Source organism: Phragmites australis, chromosome 17 (genome assembly GCF_958298935.1).
Source record: "Phragmites australis chromosome 17, lpPhrAust1.1, whole genome shotgun sequence".
In the NCBI taxonomy this organism is placed as follows: Eukaryota; Viridiplantae; Streptophyta; class Magnoliopsida; order Poales; family Poaceae; genus Phragmites; species Phragmites australis.
In genome coordinates, this window is record NC_084937.1 from 19,360,360 (window position 1) to 19,376,477 (window position 16,118).

The 16,118-nt window shown below is 44.7% G+C and overlaps 1 protein-coding gene across 1 annotated transcript; it reads left to right on the forward strand.

Moving 5' to 3' along the window:
* The first annotated feature begins 10,191 nt into the window (after window positions 1-10,191).
* Window positions 10,192-13,977, forward strand: LOC133897244 (alpha,alpha-trehalose-phosphate synthase [UDP-forming] 6-like). The gene is made up of 3 exons (XM_062337891.1): window positions 10,192-12,962; window positions 13,092-13,365; window positions 13,465-13,977. The coding sequence occupies exons 1-3, from the start codon at window positions 10,936-10,938 to the stop codon at window positions 13,780-13,782; spliced, it is 2,619 nt and encodes an 872-aa protein (XP_062193875.1). The 5' UTR covers window positions 10,192-10,935; the 3' UTR covers window positions 13,783-13,977.
* Window positions 13,978-16,118: the final 2,141 nt, after the last annotated feature.

Genomic DNA, 16,118 nt, shown 5'->3' on the forward strand with positions numbered 1-16,118 from the left:
CTTCAAGTGCACCATCACCGCACCCCTCACTTCCAGCTGCCTTCTCCTCCTCCAGAGAAGCCGGCTTTACTGCCTTTTCCTCCGCATCTGGTGGTCTTGCTTTTAGTTCTAATTTCATCTCCTCCAAAGAGCCCAAAGAAGAAAGAAAAGGGAGACGGGAAGAAAGCCTCTAAGAAGCACCTACTGAAGAGGTCAAAAGCCATTATACCAACAAAGAAGTCCACGAACATTGGGGTAGTATGGACTAGAGCCCACACGAAATTTCAATATGAAAAGCCCTTGATGATGGTAGATGACCTAATAAGGGTGGGATAAGCATGTATCGACATGCATAATTACTACATGCAGACTTCTAGAGACTTCAAAGCTCAATCCATAGTCATACAATACAAACGACGACACTTCTTAACTGAAGACGGCTACTTCCTTGTGGGTTTTAATAACTTATATGACCTATTCAACCTTGATGCCATAAACATATCGTTATTACGGGTCTACACATTGTAAATCTTTGATGATGGTAGATGACCTAATAAGGGTTGGGGCTTATTGAGAGGTTGACACGAGTATCCCCTTACGTGAGCCTGTGTGGACACATGAACTGAATGATCCTCGAATCGTGTAGGTAACGAAGTACCCCCTACAGAGTGTAAAAACAATTTGAATTATCGCGCTCTCGGTCATGAGCATGCTTCTGTTCATTTGCATCGGTCGTAGAGTTCCGAATTTGGGGGTGTGTGATATGGAATGGTATGTTGGAAATTGTCGTTTATGATTATTGATTACATAAGATGGTTCTAGTTATATTTATGTTCAAGTTGTTGCTTACAGGATAAGAAGGTACTTTGGGTTAAGTATATATGCTCATACATAGGTATCTAGGTTGCTTACACTTATGAATTTACTTAACCTTTTGGCCTATTCCTTGCTAATGACTTAAATACACAATCCTTAGAGTCAGGTTGTTATATATACTCATTATAGATTAAGTCTTACGAGTAGCTTCATACTCACACTTCTTATTTTCTTTTTAGGTGAAGTTAGGTGCCGGCTACTCTAACCTTAGTCGGTTTTCTTGTGGGCAAATGGTGCCACCGGTTTTGTTTTCTTTAGCTGTTTCCCACTACGACGTATGTATGTTGACGCTAATTGAAACCTTGTCTTTTGTTTTTTATCAACTTGTAATCCTTTGAATCCTGTTTAATCTCGATGTTATGATATTCATGTTGTAAAGGTATGTGTAGGTAATAACTTTCTTGAGAGTTACCAACGTACACATACCGGGACTACCGGAATTAGATTCCCTTCAAGCATTAATGGCTACGATTATTATGATGAGATGTGGGTTAACACAAGGCTCGTCGAGAGACAGACGCAGGCTAGCTCTCATCTTAGTAAATGAGCATCCTAATGATTAAATCAAATTTAATTTGGATGGGTCCTGACATATTGAAAGGACATGCTACATGTTCCTCAGCTGCACGATCTTTTTCGAAGTAAACTTCGGATCTACCGTGCCAACACTATGAAGAGAATCATGAGAGCCATTCCCCATTAAGATGGAAGAATCCCGAGCGACCTGATAAGAAGAGAACATTGAAATATCAACACACACGTGTACATTAGCCCCAATATCAATCCACCAACGGGTAGATTGATTCACTGAAACAACAATAGGTAAATTACCGTACCCATTAGCTCCATCTCCATTGTTGCTAATGGTCACATTGATAGAATTGATGTTCTTTCCTTGATTAACCTTTTTCCCTTTGTGGTCTCAACAATCTTTAGTCTAATAGCCAACCTTGCCGCATACGAAATAAGATTTATCATCTTTGTTCATCTTCTTCTTCTTAAAGTTGTTAGTTTATTTGACCTTGTTATTTTTTCCTTCAAACTTGCCATTAGAGGACGGTTGCACCATATTTACGCTAGACTGTCCATCACCTCTTTTATTATGCAAATTCTTAGCCCGAGCTTTCTCCTCAACATCAAGAGACGCATCAGACTCTCAACAGAGATTTCTTATCTCTTGTGTTTTAGAGTAGTTGCAAAATTCCTCTATGAGGGAGGTAATTTGGCAATAATACTTCTAGCCACAAACTTCTCAGGTAAGACACATTTTAGGAGTTCAAATTCCTTTACAATTGCATTATATCTCATGAAAATGATCGATTATCGACCGATTATCAACCATTTTGTAGTCATGATACTGCTCCATGACATACAATTCACTGCCTATATCTGAACGCACCAAATTTTGCATTCGATGAGTCCCACAACTCCTTTGCATCCTTTATGTTCAAGTACACATCACAGAGACGATCAGCAAGAGAGCTAAGAACGCATCCTACAAAGAGTGTATTGGCTTCCTCAAACTTCTTCTCCTCATCAGAGGAAAGCGTTCCTTTAGGTCTGCAAGATGCAACTGTCGGTGATATGGGAACCAGGGGTCCCCGAGTCCCGAGATCAGGACAGCAGAATGCCACGTGGTGCCTTCCCTCGGGGATTATCTCCCCGAGGTCCGAGAAGACCCAGTTCTGGGAGAGGGCGCTCGGGGCCATGAACAGTGGTCCCCGAGTACCCGAGTTCCCCGAGGACCCGAGAAGGCGGTTCCAGGAGAGGGCACTCGGGGCCATGAACAGTGGTCCCCGAGTACCCGAGTTCCCCAAGGACCGAGAAGAGACATGTTCGGGAGAAGGCACTCGGGGCTATGAACAGTAGTCCCCGAGCACCCAGAGTTCCCTGAGGACCTGAGAAGCTCCTTGCCGGTGGACCCCACAAGGGCTTAGCGGTGATGTGTCAATTGGTGAGACGCCCGATGCTGCATTTAAGAGGGAGCGTGGCCTGTCACTTTCAACCACTCCCCCCACGCCTGTTGTCAGTCCCTGCCACCGCCCGTCAGGGAGGCGTGGGGGTATTTAATGCGACGGGTCCCATCGCACGTCATCTTGCACGGCTTGGAGATATCGTCACTGGGCTCGAGGCTTATTGCCTGCCCCCCCTACTGTGTCAGGCCCGCTTTGATCGAGCGGGCATGCAGGGTGGTTCGGCGGCTGCCCGGTGGGCCCCCCTCCTGCAAACGGCTAAAGCCGTGCGTAATGGAGGACAAGACCGGCTGGGGACTCACTTTTCACCCCCTGTAAATGCCGAGCTGCAGTCCATGATGGTTGCTTTCCATTTATAGCTCATAGGGACTCGTGCCCTCCTTTCTGGGCACGCCAAGCCTCCCCGACGGTATAAGAAGGGGGTGGACACCCCGGAGAAGAAGGGGAAGGTTGAAGACAGACGAAGACAAGCAGACAAGCTAACGAAGATAGGACACACGAAGCTCAAAGCCGAGCAGAGGTTCTCCAAGACCGGAGCTCTAGACTTAGACAAAAATCCTTGTAACACAAGAGATCCAGAGAAAGGCATTCCCAGAGTATTTATAGCATACACACAGGAGTAGGGTATTACGCTCCGTGTGGTCCGAACCTGTCTAAAAATCCCTTGAGCATTTACTCCCTCTAGCATCCGATCATCCGTCCCGCCTACAACCCACATACTCTCATTAAATTCACGTGCGAGGTAGATTCAGAATCATCCCCCCGGTCCCTCAGGATCCCCGCTTGAGGAGTTCATCCTCCGATAGCAACCTAGTAGCAGTTCATGACCTGTCATCTCTTAAAGTGCACACCGGTAAACTTGTTCGACCCCAGTGCATCAGTAAAACCAGCCACTATTAAATCAAAGTACCTACAATAAGGTTTTTGGATTGTTAGAAAAAAAAATAGCACATTCAGATTTAATTTAATTCAATTCCCGATATAACATTAATAAGAACATATGCAGATAATCAACATCGACTAGGTTTCGACTAGCTTAGATGAGTCTCGACTAGATTTGACTATAACTCGAGTATGGCTCAACTAGCTCTGATGAGTCTCGACTAGATTCGACTATCACTCAAGTAGGGTTCGACTAGCTCTGACGAGTCTCGATTAGATTCAACTATCACTCGAGCAGAGTTCGACTAGATAAAAATGTACGTACTCGATGATGACATGTGATGCAGAGACCCCCGTGATGTTGAAGTAGTAGACAATGACGAAGATGATGAAGTAGTCGAGGTAGATCACGATGATGTAGGGAAGCAAATTGTGAGCAGTCACAACGAGTGCTTCTCAAAAACCTTATTTGCCCTCTCCCGATGCAGGATCCTAAGAGTGACGGGTTTTGGAGATTTGCTCTTTTGTTCGTCAATGCACGTCGGCGCAATAGGATGGAGTAGACTACGTGTGACGGCATAGTAGAGAGAAATTGAAAAAACCTTAATTGTGTTGATCACTTTGTGGCGGTGGCTGACAAATATATGTAGAGAGGATTACGTGGTTGAGACGTGACACAATTAGACTCTTAACCGACACGATTTTCATATATTTATCTGTTTGCACACGTAGAAAAAAAATAAAACTACAAAATAAAACTGCACTTGCGCAATCAGCTAGACCCGATTTCAACGGACCATTCACACATGTACCACATGCCCTCTGCCCCCGCCCCCTCCCTAGCTATGGGTTAAGTAGAGAAGAGAAAACCCTTTAAGATTGTTTTCTAGTCCTCTCATCCATACATATTTATGGAGGAAAGAGAAAAACTTTGTTAAATTGATCTTCCTTCACATTTACTAATAAAATAGGACTAAAAATATACACCACATTCATATAGTTGGATCTTAAAAATTTATTTAAAATTACACAAATATAATATATCAAACCTATATATTCTAGATTTCTAAGAAACCGGCACTGAAATATGCTTAACCGGTACGAAAACAAACTAGGTCCTTTTGGAACGCGTGGTGAATTTCTATTCCTCTGGGAATTAAACCGTTCCCTATATATGAAGCGTTCATGGGATTTTTCTGCTCTCAAATTGAGTTTTGTTGATGTTTCAATGAAAAGAAATTCAAGGACAAGTAAATTTCAAAAGAATTTTCCTTGTTGGTGCATGCCCTCAACTTCGCAACGCCACGAACTCCTCGACCCGACCTGACGGTCAAAACGTTCTCTTCCTGCCCGGAGCGACAGCTGGGCTGCGGCGCCCTCCCCGTCCGACACGTAGGCGGTCGCACGTGCGCGGGAGGACCGCGGGCGCGAGGCGCCCCGATCTCATCCGACGCGGATATTTCTACGCACCCCGCCCGGATCCTCTGCGCGGTCGCTCGTTGGGGTTCGTATCGTACGGGCAAACAAGCGCCGTCGGATGCGATCGGACGGCGGGAGAAACGCGGCAAGTGGATAGGGTCAGGCCAGCGTTGTCCCTTTCGCTTTTGCAGATAAGATCGTGGGAACTTACGCTTCCAGCTAGCGATGCACTATGGTCCGCCAATTTGCGAAATGGCCCCTGTCGTTTTCTTTAACTACTAGGTATTGCTGCTTTAGGGAGTAGGGATGAAAAAAAAAATGATAAATCTCGGTATTCACGATATTGTTTTTAAACTTTTCTGACCATAGCAACCGAAAACGACATATAAAAAAACAAAAATAAGAAACTCTGCGGATATAATAGCGAAAATGATTTAGATCTTCTCCGATTGTTTTCAAGTTTTTCCATTTTAGACCAGGAATTACTGTTGGAATTCATGTTTCTCCTTCCCGTGGTCCACTCAACTCGATCATGGCACAACAGGCCTCCCACCCTCCCAGGCCCTAGCTACGCCACCCTTCTATGTTCTTGTCATCCAGACACCTAGCCCCAGCCCCTAGCCAGTTGGCCAGTATTATCGATATCATATTATTTTCAGTATTATCATTGTCAACTTTATTTTTGAGAGAAAATATGAAACTAAAAGTGGTTTAGGTCTTTTTGATTATTTTCGTATTGCTTTCATCCCTATTAAGGAGTGAGACCGTCGGCTAGTACATGATATATTTTTCGAAGGAAAGAATATATATTAAAATTTTGGCACAATTCATCTCCATTTAACAAAAAAAAACTAAAAAACAAGAAAAAAAAATACAAAGATATCACATCCAGGTCCTTCCATAGTCTTCTTCTGCAGTGACCCTCGTCGGTGTGGACGTCTGCCTGGACGACTAGAGCCCGATCAACCACCGAAGCCAGAGAATGATCCTCGTGACAAAACTACTGAGCAACCCCAAACATTGAACACACTGCAAGATCCAACGTTCCGAAACCAGACCGAAGTGCATCTAAAGTTGTGAAGGTACATCAGTAGTTACCTCGTCGGGTTCATCATAGGAAGTAGAGATCTGACACCTCCAACCTCATATTCACCAAAGTCAAATGCCTGGTTCGCCTTCTGCGATCGTCGACGCTGAGATCGACACACCCGAACACACAACCCATAGAGGGGATGACAAGGAGCTCGCTTCCATTCACAAATAGAAGAAGCACAAACTAACTAACCATTAATGAAATCGAAGACCACATTGATCTTCACCTTCACCGTCACAAGGAATAGGAGCCTGGCTAGACATCGAAACGACTTTTCTAGAAACTTAATTTGGCCTAAAAACCTAATAGCTACTAGATCTACTTGAGGGGTGGGTCCTGCTCTCTCTCTCTCCATCGGCAAACTCGCCAGAGAGGGAGAGGGAGGGGGTCCAGAGAGGTGGTGACATTAGGAACCCAATAGGTTGTAATACCCCGAATATTTTGAAAATAAAACGTTGACTGGGCATAGTTCAGAGTGAGCAAAAAATTAACTTTTTGATCCTTAGCTCAGATAGTTGATCGGAGACCGTAGATGTGTATAGTTCGTTGACACGAATCTATTTGACTATTTAAGTGCCTCGTTTGAATAGCAAATAAATTCATTTTGAGCCTAGTAAATTTAGACCACTGGATGTAATAAAAAAATAGAATCGGTACGGAGTCACTCTCATGAATGACTCTGTTACACGCTTTGTACGCTGTCGTATAAAGCTACAATCCCAGAGATGTAATCTCCCGCCATCCTACCTTGACCCTACTGCCCAGGCTACCGTCACCGCCACTCTTCTTGCAATAGGTCGTTACTGTCAACTGTCGAGGATTTGATACTCAGTCATAAGTTCTTTTGTGATATGGAAAATAGAGATACTTGCTAGTCGTAGAAGTATATTGTGTAGAGAGACACATAGTTTATACAGCTTAAGATCCCTAAGTTAGGTAATAACCCTGCGTCGTATTTTACCTTGATTATTCTTGGATCACATAGTACAATGATGAAATATTGGGTGTCAACCCTTAGAAGTAGATGAATTTGGCTATGTCTAGGGCTTAAGATCTAATCGATTAGAGGATTGCTTCTTTTTGGTGGATCTTCGATGGGTGTTGGTCTTCTACTCGACTAGTCTTGAGGGGTTTCGCAACTTTGGAGATCTAAATGCGCGACTTGCTTGTGTTTCAATTGGTTCGATGTGAGATGAGATGACATGGACATGCCCCTCTCCCCGCTTTATACAGTCGGAGGAATCCAGGGCGTGATCCTAGCTGGATACCTTGTTCGAGTCCTACTCAGATGGTTATGTTCCCTTAGATCTAGGAATCCTTCTCAAATAGAGGATATCTTTCATATCTTGGATGAGTAGTTTCCAAGTATATCCTTATCATATCTTACTCTGTAGTAGTCACAACTAGCCTCATATTGAGTAAGATATATTCAATTTTCATATACCTTTTATAGATATATATAATATATGGAATATATAATATTAATTATATCACCGGACATTGGTCCAACTCCACCATATGTCGTCCTTCCTGCTATGTTGCTGCCTTATGCTGTGTTGCGATGTCATGTGGCCTGATGCTGGTGCCTTTCTGCTATTGGGAGGTCATCGTCCCATCGCTTGCGGCCGGTGACCGGCCTTGTGTAGGTGTAGTAGGAGCTACACTAGTGCTAGACCGAAGCAAACCAGAGCGACAAGAAGAAGAAGAAAAGCAGGGAGAAGAAAGAAGAAAAATAGGTAATTTCATCAAATTCTCCACCAATTCATGATCCACGCATGAAGGATAATATCTACATAGTCCCAAGCTGTTCATAGATGAATTTTGATGGTCGAATTTGTCACTAGATTAGGATTGGTGGTCTGAGTTGCGTGTAGCTGGTTTAATTCGAAAACTGAAAATAATTAGTATTGAATTCACCCATAAGCTTAAAATTAAAGTTGTAGGTGTCATTGATATCTTTTCATGGCACTAGTTTTGTTCAAGTTGGATAAACATTTTAGGAGAAATTGTCAAAATAGTGATGTTGTCCGAAAGTTTAATCTGTGCAGTATTTTATATATCTGTGTTTAACCAAGCTATAGGGAGATTTCACCCAAAGTCATAAAATAAAGTTGTAGGGAATTTTCCTTAGATGTCTGAGATGCATTTAGTTACTGTGTTTAGTTAAGGAAATTTGAAGTTACAGATAGAACACCAAGTAACTAGACTTTTAAAGCGGTATTTCATACAACAGGAAAATAGATTTAATTGTATTTTTGCTAGTATTATTGTTATATAATGCTTATAGATATGTGGATATCATGGAATAGATATTTGGATATCATGGAATAGATATTGAGAGTAGCTTTATTGCACAAGTTTCGAAAAATTCAATTAAGAGGGTGTGACATTGGTTTCTTGTTCGGGAAATTCTAGTATAGAGGGCATGACACCAGTTTCTAGTCATGGTTAATGCAAATGCATGATGAACTTGTATTATTGTGTGCCATATAGTTTGAGTCCCTACTTGTTCTATTATTGTTCCTTTCATGATTTATGTGCTCATGTGGTTTCTAAATTCAAGTTTCCAAGAGGTTGCCTAACTTTATGATTCGTATTTCATGATGTTGTTTTTTTTCATATCGTTCATGTTCTGTAGTTTCAATCCATGGATGTGTGGTTAATTCTTATATTTATGTTTCTATGAGCAAGTGTTAGCACTACATGCTCGCGATTTTTGGAAATATTAAGGATGTATTCATATTTTGTCTGTTTTAGATAGAAACTATTATTTCATTGTTGTTTTCAATAAAAGAAAAATCCATTATTTCTTGTTATTCATTGACTTTGATGTTCTTCTAATTCTGAATTGTAGTTGCTGCATGTTTTTTCTCGCTCTTGTGTTTTTATTTGGTTTTAAGTACCAAGTGATCGTAGCATGCATGAGATGGAAATAGCACTATTAACTTGAGCGAACAACACCCAATAATCTTAATTCGTCATTAATTTTAAATAAATAGAACTTTATTGCTAGTTTCATTCATTTAAACCCTCGTAAGGCTGAGATAGTATCATGGGTAGAGTGGTCGCGCCTTTATTAGGTCTTTAGAGTTGAGCTGTGATGTTTACCTCTTTTATACGATGTGTTTCAGATTATTATATGTTCTGTTTGATTAGGATTCACGTATTTATAGGAGAGGTTGCACCAAAATTTTCTAAAATTTTAAGACTCAGTAGGATTTTCCCGTGATGGGTGTTACACGGGTCTAGTGCTTGGTCACGCACGGTTTGTTTGCTTTTGTTTTCACCTGATTTGTTTTCGTCGGTATGGGATCTTTTTAGCGTGTGATTCTAGGTTTAGTTTAGTGGTAGATGGGATCAATGGACGAGCTTAGAAGTTTCAGGCAATTTCGCACGCTAACACATCATTATCCGGCCATTTTTTCAGATAATAGATGAGCTGATTGCAAAATATCGGGGCCAAAAGTCATGGGGACCCTTCCTTCCAAAGTCAAAAGAATGTATCACCAAGAGCAGAATGAAAGTCTGAAACGTAGCTGCTAGAAGTAGAGTTCATGTTTCACAAGAAACTCTCTCGCAGTCTTGGAGCAAGAAACGAAACCGATCTAAAATTCTATGTAGATTGGTTATCTATATGGATATTATAAAGTAGACTAAACAGAATTATATTTATTAAAAAAAGAGTATTTTACTGTTTATATCTATTTTGATATGCTAATATAAGTTTTTATTAGTTAATTAAATATGAGGTCGTATAAAGATATCTATCCTGAAAAAAGGACTTTGCCGTCTACGGTCAACGAAATATTATTCCACTCTCACAAGATTCTATAATTCGATTAAACCATACTTTATCATGGTCTTTGTGATCAGTACAGTACGTGGCAGGACGGCAGACCGTAGCTGCCCTAGGATGAAACTATAAAAGAACAGGGTGTAATTTGCAAAATATGTACGATTAATTTAATCGACGCGCAGGAGGCCGCGTCTCTGGCATCGCAGCTTGCAAAGCTCATCGCCTCATCCCATCTCTCTTCTCTCTCCAACTAACAGGTCGGCCTCCGGAAGACCGGAACCCAGCTCTTGCGATCCTAAAGAGCCACTCGCTCCGCCCCCCGCCCGCCTAGTAGCGTTCGCTCGCTGTCGGCAATCCGGCATCTCCCAAATCTTCTCCCTGGAAAGGGATTTGCTCCTCCCTGCCCTGTCCGATCCTTTTCTTGAGCCATTTCTACTGAGTTCTACTGAGCTGCGAGCTGGGGTGTGGGTGTGTGGGAGAGCAAATGCTGGTCCAAGAACCTGTCGTCGTCGGCGAGCACGCGGGATTCTTTTGTCCCGTGGCGGGCTGTCGAGATAGTGGGCGTCCGAGCTGGAGCACCTGAGATGTTGCTGCTTGGTCGTTGTGTGGATTGATTTTGGCCGAAAGCTGTTGTTTTCTCGGAAAGGGAGGGAGGTTTTCTTTTTGGTTCTTTTGGTATTTGATTATTTCTTGCGGTGAATCGATTCCTTGCCTCGCTAAATCTTGCTGAGATTTCTCTTCTCCGCCGGAGACTGGTAGATCCTTTTCCTTCCCGGCCGGGCATTCCTGCTCTGCTTCTTGGATCTTCGAATTCTCCGCCGAATCCCAAATCTTTCGAGGTTGTGGTGGAGATTTCTGTGCAGGGAGAGTGGTAAAGATCAAATCTTGGAGGAGGTTGTTTTGATCCGGCGTGCAGGATGGTGTCAAGATCCTACTCCAACCTCCTGGAGCTCGCCTCCGGTGGCAATGGAGGCGAGCCGCTGCCATCGCTCGGTCACCGCCGGATACCGCGTGTGGTGACGGCGTCTGGCATTGTGCCGGACCTCGACTGCTCCGACGACGACGACGCCTCGGTGGCCTCCGATCACTCCTCCCACGCTCCGCGGGAGCGCGCCATCATCGTCGCCAATCAGCTCCCTATCCGCGCCTCCCGGCGCGCCGGGAGCGGAGGCGGGTGGGACTTCTCGTGGGACGAGGACAGCCTGCTGCTGCAGCTCAAGGACAGCCTCCGCGCGCACCACGGCCGCGCGGATATGGAGTTCGTCTTCGTCGGTGGCCTCCGCGACGACGTCCCGCCGGCCGACCACGACGAGGTCGCGCACGAGCTCCTCGAGGGCTTCGGGTGCGTCCCCACCTTCCTGCCCGCTGACCTCCGGTCCCGGTTCTACCACGGCTTCTGCAAGCAGCAGCTGTGGCCACTGTTCCATTACATGCTGCCACTGTCGCCGGAGCTCGGCGGCCGCTTCGACCGCCTCCTGTGGCAGGCCTACGTGTCCGTCAACAAGATCTTCGCGGACAAGATACTAGAGGTGATCAGCCCGGACGAAGACTTTGTGTGGGTGCACGATTACCATCTGATGGTGCTGCCGACATTCCTTCGCAAGCGGTTCAACCGGGTGAAGCTCGGGTTCTTCCTCCACAGCCCGTTCCCATCTTCGGAGATTTACAAGACCCTGCCTGTGCGCGAGGAGCTGCTCCGATCCCTGCTAAATGCCGATCTAATTGGGTTCCACACCTTCGATTATGCCAGGCATTTCTTGTCATGCTGTAGCAGGATGCTTGGGTTGAAGTACGAGTCGCAGAGGGGCTACATTACACTGGAGTATTATGGACGAACAGTTACTATCAAGATATTGCCAGTAGGAGTTCACTTGGAGCAGTTGCAGTCAGTCCTCAACCTCCCGGAGACTGGAGTCAAGGTCGCCGAGCTTCTCAAGCAGTTCTGTCATCAGAATCGACTGCTGTTGCTTGGTGTAGATGATATGGACATCTTTAAAGGCATTAGCTTGAAGCTTTTGGCATTTGAGCAGCTCTTGATGCAGCATCCAGAGTGGCGAGGAAGGGTGGTGCTGGTACAGATTGCCAATCCGGCAAGGGGGCGCGGAAAGGATGTGAAGGAGGTACAGGAAGAGAGCTATGCAATGGTGAGGCGCATCAATGAGGCTTTCGGGCAGCCTGATTACCAGCCGGTTATACTGATCGATAACCCACTGCAATTCTATGAGAGAATGGCTTACTATGTTGTTGCTGAGTGCTGTTTGGTTACTGCAGTGAGAGATGGCATGAATCTTATCCCGTACGAGTACATAATTGCTAGACAAGGTAATGAGAAGATAGACAGGATCCTAGGTCTCAGCCTGTCAACAAGGAAGAAGAGCATGCTTGTTGTGTCGGAGTTCATTGGCTGTTCCCCCTCTCTAAGCGGTGCTATTCGGGTGAACCCTTGGAATATTGATTCAGTGACTGATGCAATGGACTCTGCGTTGGAGATGCCTGAAGGGGAGAAGGTGCTGCGACATGAGAAGCACCACAGATATGTGAGCACACATGATGTCGGATACTGGGCAAATAGCTTCTTGCAAGATCTTGAGAGGACTTGCCTTGACCATAACAGGAGGCGTTGCTGGGGCATAGGATTTGGGCTAAAGTTCAGGGTTGTAGCCCTTGATCCAAACTTTAAAAAGCTTGCAGTTGAGCACCTGGTCTCAGCCTACCGGAGGACGACCACACGTATCATTCTCCTTGACTATGATGGGACGCTGATGCCTCAGACATCTTTCGGTAAGAGTCCAAGCTCAAAAACGATAGACATGCTGAACAGCCTTTGCAGTGACAAGAACAACATGGTCTTCCTTGTAAGCACAAAGAGTCGGATGACTTTAAATGAGTGGTTCTCGCCATGTGAGAATCTCGGACTAGCAGCAGAACATGGCTACTTCCTCAGGTAATTTCGATTGCTTTCTGTAAATTCTAAGCAATATCTCAAATTTTATCATCATAATAAATTGATTTTGTAATGTGCATTTGTATTCTGCTCAACTAATGAAAAACACCGATGATGCCAATGGTGTAGGCTGAGAAGAGACACAGAGTGGGAGACACGTGGCCAGGTGATAGACTGCAGCTGGAAGCAAATTGCAGAACCTGTGATGAAGACCTATACCGAGACGACAGATGGATCAACAATTGAGGACAAGGAGACCGCGATTGTTTGGAGCTACGAGGATGCTGATCCTGATTTTGGTTCTTGCCAAGCCAAGGAGCTCCATGACCATCTGGAGAGTGTTCTTTCAAACGAGCCAGTTTCAGTGAAAGCTGGCATGAACCATGTTGAGGTGAAGCCACAGGTAGGTTTGCTGATGCTCAAATCAGCTTCAGTTCCTGCCTGCTCACAAGGATCACTGCACTTCGTGTAACTAAATGCCAATCATGAACTTACTCTGCAGGGCGCAAGCAACGGTCTTGTGGCGAAGTGGATCCTGTCGACAATGCAGGAGCGGGGTGACCTGCCGGACTTCATCCTCTGCATCGGGGATGACCGCTCCGACGACGACATGTTTGAGGTGATCACCACCGCGGTGAAGGGCCCTTCCCTGAACCCGGAAGCTGAGGTCTTCGCCTGCACCGTCGGCCGCAAGCCCAGCAAGGCTAAGTACTACCTGGACGACACCGCGGACATCGTGCGCCTGATCCAGGGCCTTGCCAACGTCTCCGACCAGATGCACGGTGCGCCCCTTTCTGCCACGGACACGGTACCGAGGTGAACCGTGATGATCTGTATGCCATTAGCTCTAGGCGGCCCTAAAAATCCTTTCGGAATGTGTACATGCTCTAGGAATGGATGAGAGCGGTCGATCAGCGTGCATGCGTGTGTTGCTTCTTCGTCGAATTATCAGCCGATGTGTACATAAACTCTGGCAGATCATCAATCCCGTTAATTTCTCGTCAAATTCTTGTCACTTGATGGGGCTTCAAAGATTGCTGAGATGTAGTGCGTTGCATCCTTCGGAGCCACTGCTTTTGCGGCGCGTGTTCTTTGCCGCCGTCTCCATGGTGCGCGTCGCCTTTCACTATTTGTTTATCGTGTAGTGCAGTGGAGGCGCCAATAATTTCCTTTGCTAGGATCAGGCGTTCTTGCTACTCTGGTAGCCTTGCAGCAAATGATGGTTAGCAACAACAATGGAGTGGAGGTGGTGGTTGGTTGCACTCGCACGCCCAGTTGTGGTAGCCTTATCCTCTTACCAAATGGGGCAAAGGCTCCTGTCTAATCATGCTGGTAGGAGGATAAGGCGATGCATTTCATCCCCGATTTTGGTTGCCTTCGTGATCCGGCCATTTCCTTTCCCGAAGGTGATAGGCTGGAGTGAAAGAGTGTGATTGTCTGCATGTATGGCGTCTGGTTTGGTTGAGTAAAAAACATGCTACTTGCAATCAGACGCATGGTTGAGTCTTCAGCTGTGATCTACCTACGGTTCTGGACACCCATTTTTTCGGCGGCTTTTGCTTTGCTACTCCAGATGAAGAAGATTAAGAGTTTGGAGGATCCTTGTGCAAGGCTCGGCTTGGACAACGGCTCGTCTCGTGACGACGTGCGCGGTGGCGTCGACACGCACGCGGGTGAGGTGAGGTCAGGCGAGGCGCGACGACGTCGTCCGCGGCCGGGTCGTTTCGCCGACGCCTCGCCTCAGAACAATCGTCGCGATAAGGCCTGGCCGAATTGGTGGTCGCGTGGGTGGGGCAGGGCCGGGCCGGCGACGTCGCGTCGCAGTTGTCCGGAGACGAAGAGATCGATCGGCAGCTCGATGGTGGAGTAGCATTATTTTGAGGACAACTTCTCTTGGAAAGTACTGACTAATCTTGACAGGGTGAGACGAGGGACCAGAGACAAGAGGGCCATGTTGGTTGCTGTGCTCAGGCCTCGGCTGCTCGGTCTCAGGGCCAGCTTGGAACATAAATAATTGAAGTTTATAACGAGTCAAAAAATAAATGTAGTTTATAGTTTCTGCAGAAATTGGGGGAAAGGAATAGTTCCTATGGGAATATTTTTGCAAAACATTTGTCCTTCAAAGGAAAACATTCCAGAAGGCCTTGTTTTAAAGGAGTTTTGCTCCGAAGTGTTACTCCAACGAGCAAAGAGGGAAAAAGTGTCATTTCGAATATCAGCATGGTCTCCAAAGGGTAGGTTTAGTCACTATTTTTTTGTTTAAATATATTTACGAAATCTGATAGAATTATAGCGGTGTGAAATTAAGATTTTAAAAAATCCTACACGCATCATTTTCACACGTTTAATCTCAACATTCATAGAGATATCACTCCCCAAAGTTTAAAAGCTTAACGGAAAGAATTCAAAAACAGTACTCTTGCGACTATATTACTAATATTAACACATTGTGACATTGTTCAATTTTATTGGGAAGTATCCTCGGGGTTAATTTATTTTCTGATTCTAATAAGATTTTTCGGTTATAGGTCAAATAAGATTAATTTAGCCTGCTGCTATATCCAACTAAAAGTACGGAAGAATAAGTTCATTTAGAGCATGTACAATGGGTGTTTAGAGGAGGTGCTTATAGAAAGAGACCGATTTTTTATTTTTAACTGTAGTAGCATAGTTGCTTAGATAAAGGGCGATGTGCTTACTTAAGTACTGTTGTTTATATTAGTGCTAACAACATAATTAATTATATTTAAACATATTTAATCTTTGTTAGCATTGAAAATTATATTTTTTATGTAGATGCTTAAACACTTCCTTTTCTTAAGCACATAGTCATAAGCATTTAGAATTATTCATGCCCTTACAAGCCAGAACAATGACGAATAAAATCTTAGAGCATCTCCAACCGACTACTCATATTTGACTCCCTATTCCTCTTATTTAGGGACTCCTCATTCAGATTCCATCCCCTATTTCTCAACGCGTTTCAACCGACCCCTCATATTTGACCCCCTATATTCGAATCACCTCTATTTTATTAATATTTGATAACTCTCTCTCCTCTCTCTCCCCTCTCTCCCTCTCTCTCTCCCCTCTCTCCCAAATGAGGGGTTGGATGAGGAGTCCCTAGATGTAGGGGGTGAGGGATGAGATTTGAGG

Coding starts and splice junctions, on each gene's coding strand:
- LOC133897244 (XM_062337891.1), top strand. CDS start 10,936: ATGGTGTCAAGATCCTACTCCAACCTCCTGGAGCTCGCCTCCGGTGGC. Junction 12,963..13,091: donor GAACATGGCTACTTCCTCAG/GTAATTTCGATT, acceptor CCAATGGTGTAG/GCTGAGAAGAGACACAGAGT. Junction 13,366..13,464: donor ATGTTGAGGTGAAGCCACAG/GTAGGTTTGCTG, acceptor CTTACTCTGCAG/GGCGCAAGCAACGGTCTTGT.